Genomic DNA, 15,797 nt, shown 5'->3' on the forward strand with positions numbered 1-15,797 from the left:
CTCTGAGATTGAGGTTCCCCAGGAGGCTTCTGTGTGCCCAGCCAGCAGAGTGCACACCACCCTCTTAGGCACCAGAACCAGCGTGAGAACCTGCTATGGACTTCCCGCTCCAGCTCCTCCTCCTGGCCTCATCCATCCCAGCAGGTAAGCTTTGCTGGCCTTTTCCTTCTCATAGGGGCTGGCCTCAGTGAGTCCAGCCCTCTGTTGTCCTGGGCAGACTGGACTGTGTCTGGTCACAGGTTTAGCTCCTGACGTTGAAGGAGGGCATGGGAAGGCAGTGACAGGGAACAGTGACCCTCTTTGGGGTGCCCAGAGGGGCTGCATTGCTGGGGGCAAGGCAGGGCTTGGGGGGCACATCTGCGGCACCTTCGGTGGGGCAGAGCACGGGGCTCTGCAGTGACCCCAGGCCTGCATCACGGTCCTCCCTGTCCTGTCCCCCAACTCAGGCCTGACCTCATGGGGTGTCTCCAGTCCCCAGGCTGTGCAGGGCGTAAGGGGTTCCTGCCTCATCATCCCCTGCATCTTCAGCTTCCCTGACAGCGTGGAGGTGCCCCACGGCATCACAACCATCTGGTACTATGACTACTCGGGCAATCGGCAGGTAGTGAGCCATTCCGGGGACCCCCAGCTGGTGGAGGCCCGTTTCCAAGGCCGTGCCCTGCTGGTGGGGCGTGCTGAGCACAAGTTGTGCAGCCTGCTGCTGAGGGACCTGCAGCCCGAGGACTCGGGCTCCTACAACTTCCGCTTTGAGATCAGTGAAGGCAACCGCTGGTCAGATGTCACAGGCACAGTGGTCACCGTGACAGGTGAGGAGAAGGGTCGCAGCCTGGAAGGGACTCCCAGACTGCTCCTGGCCCCACCGGCTCACAGACCCAACCCTGGTCCTAAATCCAAACCCAGCCTCAATCTTGGCTGCAGTTCCAGCCCCAGCCCTGTGCCGCCTGGCATTACCTCCAATGAACCCCTCACATCCTCCTTCCCCTTGAAACCCCCCTGCCCAAGGCTGGAGTTTCTAGGGCAGGAGGTCTCAGATGCAGTGAAGGGGAGTCCCTAACCTCCTGTCTTTTTCCTCAGAGAAGCCCAGCGTGCCCACCATTGCCTCACCAGCTGAGCTGCGCGAGGGCATGGTGGTGGACTTCAACTGCTCCACTCCCTACGCGTGCCTGCAGGAGCCAGTCACTCTGCAGTGGCAAGGCCAGGACCCCACCCGCTCCATCACCTCCAACCTCCAGAAGCTTGAGCCCACGGGCATCAGCCACCTGGAGACCCTCCACATGGCCCTGTCCTGGGAGGACCATGGCCGGACCCTGCGCTGCCAGCTCTCGGTGGCCAACCACAGGACTCAGGGCGAGATTCACCTCCAAGTGCAGTGTGAGTGCGCTGGGGGCCACGCCCTCCTTGCTGAGCACACATCTGTGGCTCCCCCATGGAAACAGTCCCTTCTCCAGCCTGTAGAAAGAGCCAGGCTGCACTCGGACCCACAGGGTGGGGCAGGTAGAGAGAGACTACTAAGCCCTAAGGGCCACATTGAAAGGCTCTCTTCCGCCTCCAGTCCCCGAAGCTGGGCTGGGCAGAGAAGAGGAGATACAAAAAGCCAGAGAACTGGGGGTTGAGCAGCAGGGGCCCTGGGATTTAGCCCAGCCCTGGAGGTTGCCACGGAGGCAGGGGTTTACCCCTTTCCTGCCTAAGGCCACTCATACTCGTGACCAGGGTAACACCCAGACATGGCAAAGAGGCAGTGGGAGAAAGTCCAAGTTTTCACTTGGTTATGCATCTTCCCATCACAGTAAAACAGGGTAGCCTCTTCTAGAAAAACTGCTGTGTACACAGGCATCAGGCTGCCCGCTGGCTCCGCCATCAACTAGATGAGCAAACTTTGGGCAAGTTACTTGCCTCTCAGAGCCTCTGTTTTCTCATCTGTGTAGTGGAGATAATAGTAAATTCTTTCTATCTCACAGGATTTTTATGAAAATTAAAGGAGTGCTTGGTACCTATTAAGCACTCAAAAATATTAGCTTCTATTATTTTCATATTTACATAGATTAAGCACTTGAAAATATTAGCTTTTTTTTTTTTTTTTTTTTTGACCGCACCTCACAGCTTGCCGGATCTGTTTCTGACCAGGGATTGAACCTGGGCCACAACAGTGAAAGCCCGGAATCCTAACGACTAGTCCACCAGGGAACTCCTGAAAATATTAGCTTTTATTAGCATAGTTCCATAGAGAGAGGCTTTGGAACAAGATTTAAAGAAGTGCAGTTTCTTTTTTTTTTTTTTTTTTTTTTTTGCGGTACGTGGGCCTCTCACTGTTGTGGCCTCTCCCGTTGCGGAGCACAGGCTCCGGACGCTCAGGCTCAGCGGCCATGGCTCACGGGCCCAGCCGCTCCGTGGCACATGGGATCTTCCCAGACCGGGGCACGAACCCGTGTCCCCTACATCGGCAGGCGGACTCTCAACCACTGCGCCACCAGGGAAGCCCTGAAGTGCAGTTTCTTTGTATTGTATTTGTATTTCTTTGTTGTAACTCAACAAATGAGGTAAACATTCTGAGTGAATTTGACTCTGCCTTTGGCCCCTCCATTAGGTGGTTGGTCCCTTGCCAACAGCTACCATAAGCCACTAAAGCAAGCAGTGTGTCCATGACTCTCAGATAGAAGAGAGGTAATGGACACGTCACGAGGCAGAAAGCAGTAGAGGGCAGCGTAGGCTGGCCACTAGGCCAAGCATCACATCAGGCTCTCAGTGGAGAAGGAAGGGATCAGGACTCCTCACAAGGTGGGGGGCAGTTCCTGCCCTGGACGGGAGAACTAATGGGACTTGTGATTTATCTGGGTGGGCTTCTTTAAGGCAGAGTGTTGAAAGAGGAGAGGAAAAATGCCCCCTGCCTTCCCTGAGCACCATATTCGACAGCCCCCATCATGCCTTGCAGATGCCCCCAAGGGTGTGAAGATCCTCCTCAGCCCTTCGGGGCGAAACATCCTTCCAGGTGATCTGGTCACACTCACCTGCCAGGTGAATAACAGCTACCCTCAGGTCAGTTCCGTGCAGTGGGTCAAGGATGGGACACACCTCAAAGACCAGAATCGTGTACTACAGCTGCCCCAGGCAGCCTGGGCGGATGCTGGCGTCTACACCTGTGAAGCTGGGAATGGCGTGGGCTCTTCGGTCTCACCCCCTGTCAGCCTCCACGTCTTCAGTGAGTCCTGGGTGAGCCTGGGTCTTGACCAGAGGGCAGGGAGGCGTCCAGGCCATGGCAGCTGAGGGAAACCAGGCCAAGGTGCCTCCTGGGATGCCGGTAAGGAGCCCCAGCCTTGTGTCAGACAGATGACAAACCTCCCTGGCAGTGAACAGGGCAAAGAGATGCATGGCCAGTCCAGGCGGCTCCTCTGCAGAAGGGGTGTGATGTAGAATGGGCAGAGATTTAGGCTGATTGGCTGCAACCCTGAGGGTTTGGGCCTGGAAGTCAGCTGGGTATCCCCCAGTGTGCCCTATGTTGCCCCAACAGTGGCTGAGGTCCAGGTGAGCCCAGCAGGCTCCATCCTGGAGAACCAGACAGTGACGCTGGCCTGCAACACACCTAAAGAAGCACCCAGCGAGCTGCACTACAGGTGGTACAAGAACCATGCCCTGATGGAGGACACTCACAGCCGCATCCTCCACCTGCGCTCAGCCACCAGGGCTGATACAGGCTTCTACTTCTGTGAGGTGCAGAATGCCCAGGGCAGTGAGCGCTCTGGCCCGGTCAACGTGGTGGTCAGCCGTAAGTGGTGGAGGGGGTGGGGCACTGGACCTGGGAGCCAGGCTAAAGAGTAGAGCCCCCTGCAGAAGGGTTGGGGTCCTGGGCCCAGGTGCCCTTGAGCTCACATCTGGTCAAGGCTTTGACCTCCCCGGGCTTCAGTTTCCTCCTATTTAAAAAAACTTTTTATTTTGAAATAAGTTCAAACTTTAAAAAAGTTGCAAGAAGAAAACAAAGAGTTATCATATGCCTTTAACCTAGGTTCCACATTTGTTAATATTTTTGGAAAATTGATTTTCTCCCTCTCTCTCTCTAACTATATATTATATGTGTTTGTGTATATATGTACTCACACATGCATACATATACATGTATGTATATATGCACATATATGTGTGCATGCATGCACACATTTTTCTCTACATATACACTCTATCTACATGCATACATACATATGCACTCTATAGGTATACATACACACATATTCTATCATCTATCTATCCATCCATTTATATTCCTGAAGTTGCAGGCATAATGCCCCTTTACCCCTTAATTTCTCAGCATGTATTTCCTAGGGTCACTCTCATGCATAATCACAGTACAACAATTGTATGTAGTCAGGAAACTTAACATTGATACAAGGTCATTGTCTAATCTACAATCCATATTTAAATTTTACCAGTTGGCCCAATAATGTCCTCTATGGTAACTACTTTTTTCTGGTCCAGGATTCAATCCAGGATCCTGCATTGCATTCAGTTGTCAAGTCTCTTTATTCTCCTTAATTCTAGCACAACTCCTCAGTCTTTCCTTGTCTTCCTTGACATTGAACTCCGACGAGCACAGGCCAGTTGTTCTGTGATGCTCTCAGTTTGCGTTGGTCTGAATGGAGCAGACCAAGCCAGTGCATGTGGGCAGGGACACCGTGGATGTGATTCTGTGTCTGTCTCCCTGTTTCACATCAAGAGGCACATGGGGTCAGTTTGTCCCATTGCTGGGAGTATTCACTTTGATTATTTGGGGCATTCTGCCCACTGCCAGGTTTCTTAGCCAGTTTTCCCACCTTTAAAGTGGGGTCCCTGGATCCCCACTCTCAGGGTGGCCACAAGGATTGACTGGGATGACAGAGTGGTTTTCCCAGTCCGGGATAGACACTCAGGAGCTGCTGGGGTGACCCCCCCCTTTCCCAGGGCATTATGGGACAAAGTGGGTGCAGGGGTCATAGGCTATAAGGGGAGATCCAGGAATGCCCCTGTTGAGGGTAACAGGCCTGCCTCTCATCTTCACACAGACCCACCCCTCGCCCCGGACCTAACTGCCTTCCTGGAGACACAGGCAGGGCTGGTGGGCATCCTCCAGTGCTCTGTGGTCAGCGAGCCCATGGCTACTCTGGTGTTGTCACATGGGGGCCTCATCCTGGCGTCCACTTCCGGGGAGGGTGACCACAGCCCACGCTTCAGTGTCTCCTCTGCCCCCAACTCCCTGCGCCTGGAGATTCGAGACCTGGGGCCAACTGACAGTGGGGAGTACACATGCTCAGCCACCAACTCCCTTGGGAATGCGTCCTCTGCTCTGGACTTCCATGCCAATGGTAAGATGGCCCCAGTGAGGCTAGTGGAAGGAGTCTGAGGAGGAGGCCTTCTCTGGCACCTTCTTCCTGGGAGCCCACAGGGGTCAACTGAGGGCCTGAACTAGCTGGCTAGAAAAAAATCACATCAAAGATATGAGGTATACAGTCATCCCAGCCTCGGATGTTCCTAGAAGTCAAGGCAAAAAGGGAAACATGGCAGATTGAGTTATTCCTTTTGTACCCATTCTGACTCTGAGCTTGGAGGGTTCTTTGGTGCGCATTCATTTGTTTTTTATTTATTGAACATTTGGGGCAGACTCCGTGCTAGGAGTCAGATGCAGAAGCCAAATAGAGACGTTGGGTCTTGGTGCATGTGTTGCCCTTCCCTCCTTCTGAGGCAGACATAGCTAATTCATCAAGCCAGGTTTCGGACATAAACCTGGGATCTGGCTCAGAATCCTTCCCAACCATGCTTCAGCCAGCTACTACCAATAAGAGCTGAGTTGCTGATGCCATGATGCCCAGAGCTCCCTACAATTGAGTTGGGAGAGGGGAAGGCAGGGGCGCTTCCTGCAGTGGGTGGCGTGAAGCCACAGGCGTGCAGGGGAGCCGAGCCTTCCTCTCTCCCTTTCCTGCTAGCAGCCCGCCTCCTCATCAGCCCGGCAGCAGAGGTGGCAGAAGGGCAGGCCGTGACACTGAGCTGTAGGAGCAGCCTAAGCCCAACACCTGACTTACGCTTCTCCTGGTACCGGAACGGGGCCCTCCTTCTCAAGGGGCCCAGCAGCAGCCTCCTGCTCCCTGCTGCCTCTAGCACTGACGCCGGCTCATACCACTGTTGGGCCCAGGATGGCCATAGCACCAGCGGGCCCTCCTCACCTGCTGTCCTCACCATCCTCTGTGAGTAGCCTTCCCACCAGCTGCTGGCTGCTGTGAGGAGGATCAGCCCATTGGAGTCCATCAGCCACTCCAGGCTCTCCTGGCCCTGTCCTGCCCTGGGGTCTAGATGAGGAAGGTGGCCACGAGCCTGGACATCGCAGACCTCGAAACCCAGGACTGAAATTTTGAGACCGAGGCTGGGGAATCTCATTTCCCAGCCCCAGTTCCATTAGGGCTCTGCCTCTAGCCTCAGACCCATTATGGACACCATGTCCAAACTTTGTCCTCCAGAGCTGGGCCCTGGGACACTGTCCTCATATATGTGCACACACCCCATAGGCTGTGCCCTCACAGGTGCAGACATGAAGGCAGAGCCTCTCTGCACAGGGACTGCGTCCTGTCAAGGGTGGATGCTTTTGAGGGGCTGACCAACGTTCAGGACATACTTAGCTTCCAGAACACCTTCCCTGACATGTGCAGGAGTCATGTCCGGGGAATGTCAGGAAGAGCAGGTGCCTCTGGGGGGTTTTCTAGTGTTCAGGGTGAGATCACATGGGGACTTTGGCCCCAGTCTTCAGAAACTTCTAGGAAGAGGGCATTTGAGGCATTATCTATTCTCACAGGAGCTGACCTATAGATCAGAGATAAGAGGCAGGAAGGATCTTGGGGGAAGGAATGGGGTGCAGAGTGGAAGCAGAGAGCAAGGCACCCAGGGATTGCTAGGTAGGGGCCTGCTCAGGAGCACCTGGAGGTTATGCAAGGTGGCTGCTTGCCCATATGGTACCTCTGTCCAAGCTAGAAAATGGCACTCCTTCTTCTGGGAAGATGCAGTCCAGCGCTAGGGCATAGCTTAGCACAAGGGGCATGGGCTGAGGTCCTCCCACCCTTGTCTGTTTGTCCTTGTGTCGTGCACAGCCTGCACAGCTGTTAGCGGCAGCTCTGGGTACATGCCTTTGCTCGGTGTGTCCTGGGAGCCTAGCCAGCCTTTAGTGGACCTGCGGGCCCCTGGCAGAGGCTGTGGGATAGTGTCCCTGCTCCTCTCCCTACAGATGCCCCACGCCAGCCCATGTTTACCGCCCGGCTGGACCCTGATACAGCAGGAGCCGGGGCTGGACGGCGAGGCCTCCTCTTGTGCCGTGTGGACAGTGACCCCCCGGCCCAGCTGCGGCTGCTCCACAGGGACTGTGTCATGGCCTCTTCCCTGCCATCCGGGGGCAGCTGTAGCACCTGTGAGGGCTGTTCCCAACGCACAAAAGTCACCAGAGCTCCCAACCTGCTGCGTGTAGAGATCCAAGACCCGGTGCTGGAGGACGAGGGCATGTACCTGTGCGAGGCCAGCAGTCTCCTGGGCAATGCCTCTGCCTCGGCGACCTTCAACGCCCAGGGTGAGGCGGGTCAGGGAAAGGGTCGCTCAGGGTCAGGGGCTGGTACTTGGGACCCCATTCCTTTGCTACCCCCAGATCTGGAGAGGGTCTATTGGGCGAAGCCACCTTTGGTCACAGCACTGGGAGCTTGCTTTCCTCCCCACACCCCATGGGCGCCCCAGAGGGCCTCCTTCGCACCCCCTCCAGGCAGGGAAGCTGGACCACTGGCCCCGTGGTCTGGGGGGAAGCCGTCAAGGTGAGGCCTGTCTCAGTAGGCCTGTGCTGCCTATTCTCCAGCCACTGTCCTGGTCATCACACCATCGCACACGCTGCAGGAGGGCACTGGAGCCAATCTGACTTGCAGGGTGGGCCGGGAAGCCAGTGGCCCTGCCAACTTCTCCTGGTTCCGGGATGGGGCACTGTGGGCCCAGGGCCCCCTGGAGACCCTGACGCTGCTGCCCGTGACCAGAAGGGATGCTGCCCTGTATGCCTGCCGCATCCTCACCGAGGCTGGTGCCCAGCTCTCCACCCCTGTGGTCCTGAGTGTGCTCTGTGGGTAATGGGCAAGGGCAGGTTTGGGCCCTTGGAGGGTGGAAGGGGTGGTATGGGGGAAACAGGGCTGAGGTTGGGTTTGGGGAGGTGAGAACTTGGCTCGGGCATGGGCAAGTGCGGGACTGAACTGCGTGTGTGTGTGTGTGTGTGTGTGTGTGTGTGTGTGTGTGTGTGTGTGTAACAGAGTGTGGCAGGTGAAAGGTGATGAGCTGTGCTGGGGGTGGCCTGAGCTCCCTACTGTCCCTGCAGATCCTCCAGATCCTCCAAAGCTGTCAGCTCTCCTGGATGTGGACCAGGGCCACACGGCTGTGTTCATCTGTACTGTGGACAGTCGCCCTCTTGCCCAGCTGTCTCTGTTCCATGGGGAGCACCTCCTGGCCACCAGCCCGGAGCCTCGGCTCTCATCCCGTGGCCGCCTCCAGGCCAAAGCCATGGCCAACTCCCTGCAGCTAGAGGTCCAAGACTTGAGCCTGGCGGACTCTGGCAGCTACCGCTGCGAGGCCACCAATGTCCTGGGATCAGCCAACACTTCCCTCTTCTTCCAGGTCCGAGGTGAGTGTCAGTCCTCTGAAGCTGTAGTGGACCCAAGTGCCCTGGGGGCCACTCTGCATATTTATGTATAGATGTATAATATATAATATACAAATGTGAGTATATATACATATATATGCATATACACACATATGAATATATTCATATTCTTCATTTATCTATCTATATTCTTCTGTAATAATCCTCCCTAAGTGAATAAACCAGAAAAAAGGAAAGTTAATATCAATAATGCTGCAAAGGCCAAAGAAAAACACATTTTTTTCTCCCACAATGAAAAACATCAGTTTTTGAGAAATTGAAGGTCAGATTTTTAGGGGCTTGCTCTTGGTCACGTGACTAGTCCCTGGCACATTCAATGCTGGTCCCTGGCATAGTCTGGGCTCTCAATCATCCCTCCGGCTGTCCCTCCTTTTTACTCCCCCAACCCTGGTCTCCTCCTGCCTCAGACCCAGGGGGCAGTAGGGACAGCTCTTTGCCCGGTCCCCAGTTCCTGGGCTGTCATGACTTGGAGGTTGGGTGCAGAGTTGGCTGGAGAGAGCTGAAAATAACTCAAGATTACACAGCTGCTAACTTCCCCTTTCAAGCACTTGGTCACCCATGCTGAGGCCAGCTCATGATAAGGACAATGGCGCTTGGCATGACCTAAATCCCTACCATTTCAGTGCTTTATGGGGTCAAACCAACATTTGTCAAGAGCTAACATGTGCAGGTGCTGTGCCTGGCACTGGAGTTACAGGTCACACAAGCTGAGGGCCCAGGGGAGGCTCACCCTCTGGTAGGTGAAATACGATTGACAAAGCAAAACCATAACTCAAGGTGGTGGGCAGTGAATGCTAGGTCAGAACCAGGGCAGGGCAGTCAGGTGCAGGAGAGGAAGAGGCATGGAACTGCAGTGGGGTCCTCAGTAGTGGTCTGATGGGGGAGCTGTGGCTCCGGGACACGGACTTGGGGTCTTGCAGTCCTCATGTGGACACACATGCAGTCCCAGAATGTGGGAGGGTATGGCGGAGGGCCCTCACCTGCTCTTGGTTTCTCCCTGCAGGAGCCTGGGTCCGGGTGTCACCATCACCTGAGCTCCGAGAGGGCCAGGCTGTGGTCCTGAGCTGCCAGGTACCCACAGGGGTCCTGGAGGGGACCTCATACCGCTGGTATCGGGATGGCCAGCCCCTCCAGGAGTCCACCTCAGCCACAGTCCATTTTGCAGCCATAACTTTGAGCCAAGCTGGGGCCTACCATTGCCAAGCCCAGGCTCCAGGTTCAGCCACCACGAACTTGGCTGTCCCCGTCAGCCTCCACGTGTCCTGTAAGCACTTTCATCTCGTTTGTGTTTCCTGGGGGATGAGGGAGCCAAGGGCATGACTGGGGAAGGAGATGCCGAGCCCCTGGTCCTGGGCTCTGCCTCCGAGAGAGTCCTAGATGAGGGACCACCTGGCTGGACCCTGACCACTGCCTACTTTGTGTAGATGCCCCTCGCCAGGCCACACTCACCCCCCTAATGGACACAGGCCCTGGGCGACTGGGCCTCCTCCTGTGCCGTGTGAACAGCGACCCTCCAGCCCAGCTACGACTGCTCCACGGGCGCCTCCTCGTGGCCTCTACCCTACAAGGTGTCGGGGAGCTTGCAGGCAGCTCTCCCCGCCTACAGGTGGCTGTGGCCCCCAACATGCTGCGTCTGGAGATCCACAATGCAGTGCTGGAGGATGAGGGCGTTTACACCTGCGAGGCCACCAACGCCCTGGGCCAGGCCTCGGCCTCAGCCACCTTTGATGCCCAGGGTCAGTGTAGGGGTGTGAGTGTGTGTTGGGGGGTGGCTCCTTTAAGAGGAGAGGAGGTTGGAGAGGGTTCTGGAAGCCTGGGGCAAAGGCAGTAGGGTTAAACATAGGACAGTCTGCATTCCCACCCTTCTTAAGGGCAGCAGTCTCCAGTCCTGGTTTTCATGGAAAACCTTTTTATTTTTATTTATTTATTTTTAAAATTTTATTATTTATTTATTTATTTTTGTCTGCGTGGCCTTCATTGACTGCGCATGGGCTTTCTCTTGTTGCGGCGAGCAGGGGCTACTCTTCGTTTTGTTGCAGGGTGTGGGCTTCTCATTGCGGTGGCTTCTCTTGTTGCAGAGCACGGGCTCTAGGCACATGGGCTTCAGTAGTTGTCGTGCACGGGCTCCGCAGCATGTGGGATCTTCCTGGACCAGGGCTCCAAACTGTGTTCCCTGCATCGGCAGGCAGATTCTTAACCACTGCACCACCAGGGAACTCCCTGAAAACCTTTCTTAAAAACAGAATTTTACATGAATGCCCAGTGGATAAAACTAATCAGAAAGGGGGCACTCAAGGAGAAACCACAGCAGGGCAGGTGAGGCCTGTAGGGCTCAGGGCGCTGCAGGGAGAACTCTGCTTGGGACCACCTGACAGATGATGAGCCATTTCCTAAGCTCCATCTCTGAGCCCCACTTACAGGTGGGTCCCTTGTGCCTCCCAGAGGCCGAGGGGCTTCCCACCCTCATGTAGACAGGTGGCTTGCTTTACACAGCCTTCGGTATTCCCTGGTCTCCCTACGCCCTCCTTCTCTCCCCAGCTGTGAGTGTGCAGGTGTGGCCCAAAGCCACCGTACAGGAGGGGCAGCTGGTGAACCTGACCTGCCTTGTATGGGCCACCCACGTGGCCCAGCTCACCTATACATGGTACCAAGATGGGCAGCAGCGCCCAGGTGCTGTCCACTCCATTCCCCTGCCCAACGTCACGGTCATGGATGCTGCTTCCTACCGCTGTGGCGTGTTGACCCCTGGCCAGACACTCCACCTCTCCAGACCCGTCACCCTGGACGTCCTCTGTGAGTGTGGCTGGATGCAGGGTGGAGCTGGGAGGAATGACAACAACTTGCAGGGATCAGGGCATGGCCAGAGCCTCACAGGCATCCACCCCAGGAACTCAGTACCGAGCTGGCTGATGGAGTACTGGACAAGGAGCTTTAGAGTTTGGGGTCATTGGGGCAGAGAAGCAGTGCCCCAGATTGGGCAAGTGGAGGCCCTTGGGGGTGGGGAGCCAAGGCCCTCCTGGTTAGAATGCCACCTGCAAACTGGCCTCCTCACCACTGTGGTCCCTGAACTCCTTCTATGCCTTCGTGCCTCCGTAGATGCACCCCGCCGCATGCGCCTGACCTATCTCCTGGAGAGCCGCGGCGGGCGGCTGGCCCTGGTGCTGTGCACAGTGGACAGCCGCCCACCTGCCCAGCTGGCCCTTAGCCACGCTGGCCGTCTCCTGGTGTCCTCGACCACAGCCTCTGTTCCCAACACCCTGAGGCTGGAGCTGTGGGAGCCCGGGCCCAGTGACGAGGGTCTCTACAGCTGCTTGGCCCGCAGTCCTCTGGGTCAGGCCAACATGTCCCTGGAGCTGCGGCTAGAGGGTGAGGCAGGGCCCTAACCAGGCCCACCAGGGGTGGGATCAGTTATGGTGTCTGGCCAGCCGAGCTGACCATGTCTTCTTGGTACAGGTGTGCAGGTGACCCTGGCTCCATCGGCCACTGTGCCCGAGGGAGCCCCCGTCACAGTGACTTGTGAAGACCCTGCTGCCCGCCCACCCACCCACTATGCCTGGTACCACAACAGTCGTTGGCTGCAGGAGGGGTCAGCTGCCTCGCTCTCGTTCCCGGTGGCTACACGGGCTCACGCGGGCGCCTATACCTGCCAGGTCCAGGATGCCCAGGGCACACGCAGCTCCCGGCCCACAGCGCTGCATGTCCTCTGTGAGCAAGTCTCCTTGGCTGGGGTGCCCAGGGTGGGTGGAGGGTGCTTCTGGGCCCTGGTGTGGGTGGGCATAGGACTGCAGGGAACCTGGGAACGGACACTTGGGGAAAGAAAGACATAGGTGATGAGGGAAGATTCCTTAAGGTCCTGTGAACCCTGTCTGGAGGAATCTGCCCACAGGACTCCTGAGAAGCTGTCACTTCCCAGAAGTGACCATTTTCCCAGAGGTTTCAGCCTCACCAATGCCAGGCAGGTGGGCAATGGATAACACAGGGTTTCCAAGCAAAGCCCTCAACTCTGCCCTGCCCCACAATGCAGATGCCCCTCGGGACGCTGTCCTGTCCTCCTTCTGGGACTCAAGAGCCAGCCCCATGGCCGTGGTACAGTGCACTGTGGACAGTGAGCCACCTGCTGAGCTGGCCCTGTCCCGCGATGGCAAGGTGCTGGCCACCAGCCAAGGGGTCCACGGCTTAGCAGTGGGAACGGGCCACGTCCAGGTGGCCCGCAACGCCCTGCGGCTGCGGGTGCAAGATGTGCCCTCAGGTGACAAGGACACCTACGTCTGCACGGCTCGCAACTTGTTGGGCTCAGTCAGCACCACGGGGCAGCTGCAGGCAGAAGGTGAGCTGGCCAGGGCGCAGGAGGGGCACCGGTGCTGTGGGGTCTAAGTCCATGTGAGGGGTGGAGCTCCCACAAGAGGGGGCTGGCTGGCCTGACCTGGTGGGGAGGAACAGCTCCCCCTGGAGGGCGCTGCCCAGCCTGAGGGGGAGAAACAGCCTGGCCCTTGGAGAGCTCCCTACGGAGGGGGAGGGGCGTGGAGGTATGGCAATGCCCAAGGGCAGCTTGGGTGCAGGGGAGACATAACCTTGCCCTTACAGGGCCCAGACTGCGGGTGGGAGCACTGACCTGTCCTGGGGAAACCAGGGATGGGAAGACAGACATAACCTTACCCTCAGGAAGCTCAGTTTGAGGGACAAGGTGCAGCCCCACCTTGGGGAGTCCAACCTGAGGGCAAGACACAGCCTCATCCATCAAAAAGCTTGAATTGATGAGAGAGGGAGGCAGAGCTTTGCCCCGGAAGTCCCCGGGGCAAGGAGGAGAGATAGCCCTGTTCTCAGTCTGATGGGGAGACACCGTCCCACCTTTGGGGATCCAGATCCCAAGTCAGATCAGGCCTTCCCATCATGCACAGAGGCCAACCCAGAGACTCCGGCTCCTACAGGCCTACAGATCCCTAACCACCTCTGGTGCTGCAGGTGTGCATGTGGTGGCTGAGCCAGGGCTGGATGTGCCTGAGGGCACAGCGCTGAACCTGAGTTGTCGCCTCCCTGGTGGTGCTGGGCCCACGGGGAACTCTACCTTTGCTTGGTTCTGGAATGGCCAGCAACTACACACAGAGCCTGTGCCCACCCTCGCCTTCACTCATGTGGCCCTCACCCAAGCTGGGATGTACCACTGCCGGGCTGAGCTCCCCACTGGGGCCACCACTTCTGCTCCAGTCATGCTCCGGGTGCTCTGTAAGTGTGACATCCTCCCCCTGCCCCAGTCTCCCCACATCTCACACACCCACTTCAGGTCTTCCTCCTCTTCTGTCTGCAAAAAGCAAGGACTTCACAGGAATGGAGTCCTGGGTCAGAGGATTCCCAGTGACTGATGTGTGATCTTGTGCATCCCTGCCTTGGCTTCCTTATCTGTAAAATGTCAGTTTCCTCACCTTGTGAGGAGTACACAAGATAGTACACAGTAGGCCCTCATCAACATTGGCCCCCTATTTTATTCTTCACCAGGGCCCCATACCGTATCAGTAAGCTATTGCTGCGTAATAAGCCACCTCAAAACCTAGTGCTTAAAACGACAGCCATTTTTCATTTGCCCACAATTCTGTGGGTCAGAAATTTGGGCTGGGCCCAGCTGTGCAGTTCTGCTAGTCTTACCTCATGTGGCTGCAGTTTCCCAGTGGCTGAACAGAGGCTAAATGGTCTAGGATGGCTTCACCCTCATGGCTGGCAATTGGGGCTGGCTATAGGCGGGGCCACATGTGTCCAGCAGGCTGGCATGGGCTTCCCACATGGTTGTTTTCCAAGGAGAGCAGAAGATGCAAGGCCCCTTGAGGTCTAGCCCTGAAGTCACACAATGTTACTTTTTCTGCCTTCAAAGTGAGTCACAGATTTAAGGAGTGAGGAAACAGGCTCTCCCTCTTAATGGGTGGAGCAGCAGTCACCTTGCATGGGGTACAGGGAGGGGAGGAATTTGTGGTTGTTTCTGCAATCACCACACTCCCTGTCTTTCCACAGACCCTCCCAAGACGCCCACCATGAAAGTTTTTGTGGAGCCCGAGGGTGGCGTTCAGGGCATTCTGGACTGCCGAGTGGACAGCGAGCCCCTAGCCAGCCTGACCATCCACCTTGGCAGTCGGCTGGTGGCCTCCAGCCAGCCCCAGATTGCTCCTGCCAAGCCACACATCCACGTCTCAGTCACCCCCAACGCCTTGAGGGTGGACATCAAGGAGCTGAGGCCCGGTGACCAGGGGGAATATGTGTGCTCTGCCTCCAATGCCCTGGGCTCTGCCTCTGCTGCCACCTACTTTGGAACCAGAGGTGAGGGGGGCTCTATCTCCCGGGCCACTCTGAGCAGAGGCCCAGTTCTCAGGTCCAAAGGCTTCCTTCTGAGGTCTTTCCTGAATCACTTCTGCTGCAATCAGCTTGTCTAGTCTAGACTGATTTCTTGAAGCTCCTTTGCATGGGGATGCTTCTGAGAGAAAGTGAAACTTAGATTTCATCTTGGGGGAGTCACCTTAGGAGGGAGCATTGGAGGCCTGGCGCCACAGCCACCCCTAAGCCCCACCCCTGTGTTCCAGCCCTGCACCGCCTGCATCTGTTCCAGCAGCTACTCTGGGTCCTGGGACTGCTGGCGGGCCTCCTCTTCCTACTGTTGGGCCTGGGGGCCTGCTACGCCTGGAGGTGGGTCTGGAGCTAGAAGGTGGACAGAGTTACCTCATCCTTCCCCCATGTCCCTCGCACCAAATTCACAAGCTCCATACTTCCTAGCCTGTCCCTCTCTTTGCTCCAAATTTGGGAAGCCCTTCTAGAATCGTCTGTAAATCTATCTTTCTATAGTTTTCTTCTTTTCTTATCTCTGTCCTTTCACTGCTGAAGAAAGGGCTGGGGTGGAAGAAAGTAGCCTACTCTCACAAATCTCCCCAGTGCTCTGTGTAGTGAGCAGTCTGGGGTGAAGCTTATAGGGTGGGGGAAGGGAATGGGGACAGATGGGGGAGGGGAGAGGCTCTCTCAGTCCACTTTTACTCTTGCAGAAGGAGGCATTTTCATAAGCGGAGAGTGTGTGAAAATTCGGTGGAGATGGCTTCTCAGAAGGAAACCACACAGGTATTCGTTCACCATGTGG

The 15,797-nt window shown here is 56.5% G+C and overlaps 1 protein-coding gene and 1 long non-coding RNA gene across 9 annotated transcripts in view; one reads left to right on the forward strand and one right to left on the reverse strand.

Annotated features, from left to right (window-relative positions):
• Positions 1-15,797, forward strand: part of SIGLEC1 (sialic acid binding Ig like lectin 1) — an 18,863-nt gene continuing 3,066 nt past the window's right edge. For 3 of the 8 annotated variants that reach the window (XM_067014077.1, XM_067014080.1, XM_067014078.1), the window contains exons 1-20: positions 24-144; positions 447-806; positions 1,075-1,371; positions 2,930-3,196; positions 3,506-3,760; positions 5,028-5,327; positions 5,946-6,203; positions 7,232-7,567; positions 7,844-8,098; positions 8,348-8,650; positions 9,693-9,953; positions 10,114-10,425; positions 11,228-11,482; positions 11,786-12,055; positions 12,143-12,394; positions 12,714-13,016; positions 13,652-13,912; positions 14,690-14,992; positions 15,253-15,355; positions 15,706-15,778. In XM_067014077.1, the coding sequence (XP_066870178.1) occupies positions 96-144; positions 447-806; positions 1,075-1,371; positions 2,930-3,196; positions 3,506-3,760; positions 5,028-5,327; positions 5,946-6,203; positions 7,232-7,567; positions 7,844-8,098; positions 8,348-8,650; positions 9,693-9,953; positions 10,114-10,425; positions 11,228-11,482; positions 11,786-12,055; positions 12,143-12,394; positions 12,714-13,016; positions 13,652-13,912; positions 14,690-14,992; positions 15,253-15,355; positions 15,706-15,778 (5,073 nt within the window). In that variant the 5' untranslated portion in view covers positions 24-95. Of the gene's footprint in view, positions 145-446; positions 807-1,074; positions 1,372-2,929; positions 3,197-3,505; positions 3,761-5,027; positions 5,328-5,945; positions 6,204-7,231; positions 7,568-7,843; positions 8,099-8,347; positions 8,651-9,692; positions 9,954-10,113; positions 10,426-11,227; positions 11,483-11,785; positions 12,056-12,142; positions 12,395-12,713; positions 13,017-13,651; positions 13,913-14,689; positions 14,993-15,252; positions 15,356-15,705; positions 15,779-15,797 lie in introns of all 8 variants that reach the window. The other 5 variants (XM_067014082.1, XM_067014079.1, XM_067014084.1 and 2 more) reach the window with 5 other exon arrangements.
• LOC136792613 (uncharacterized) overlaps positions 10,572-15,797 on the reverse strand; it is a 15,194-nt gene continuing 9,968 nt past the window's right edge. Inside the window, exons 2-3 of the long non-coding RNA XR_010836665.1 lie at positions 12,333-12,495; positions 10,572-10,862 (exon numbers count right to left, since the gene is read on the reverse strand). This is a non-coding gene — a long non-coding RNA (uncharacterized lncRNA). The remainder of the gene's footprint in view (positions 10,863-12,332; positions 12,496-15,797) is intronic.

Source organism: Kogia breviceps, chromosome 14 (assembly GCF_026419965.1).
Source record: "Kogia breviceps isolate mKogBre1 chromosome 14, mKogBre1 haplotype 1, whole genome shotgun sequence".
Classification (NCBI taxonomy): domain Eukaryota; kingdom Metazoa; phylum Chordata; class Mammalia; order Artiodactyla; family Physeteridae; genus Kogia; species Kogia breviceps.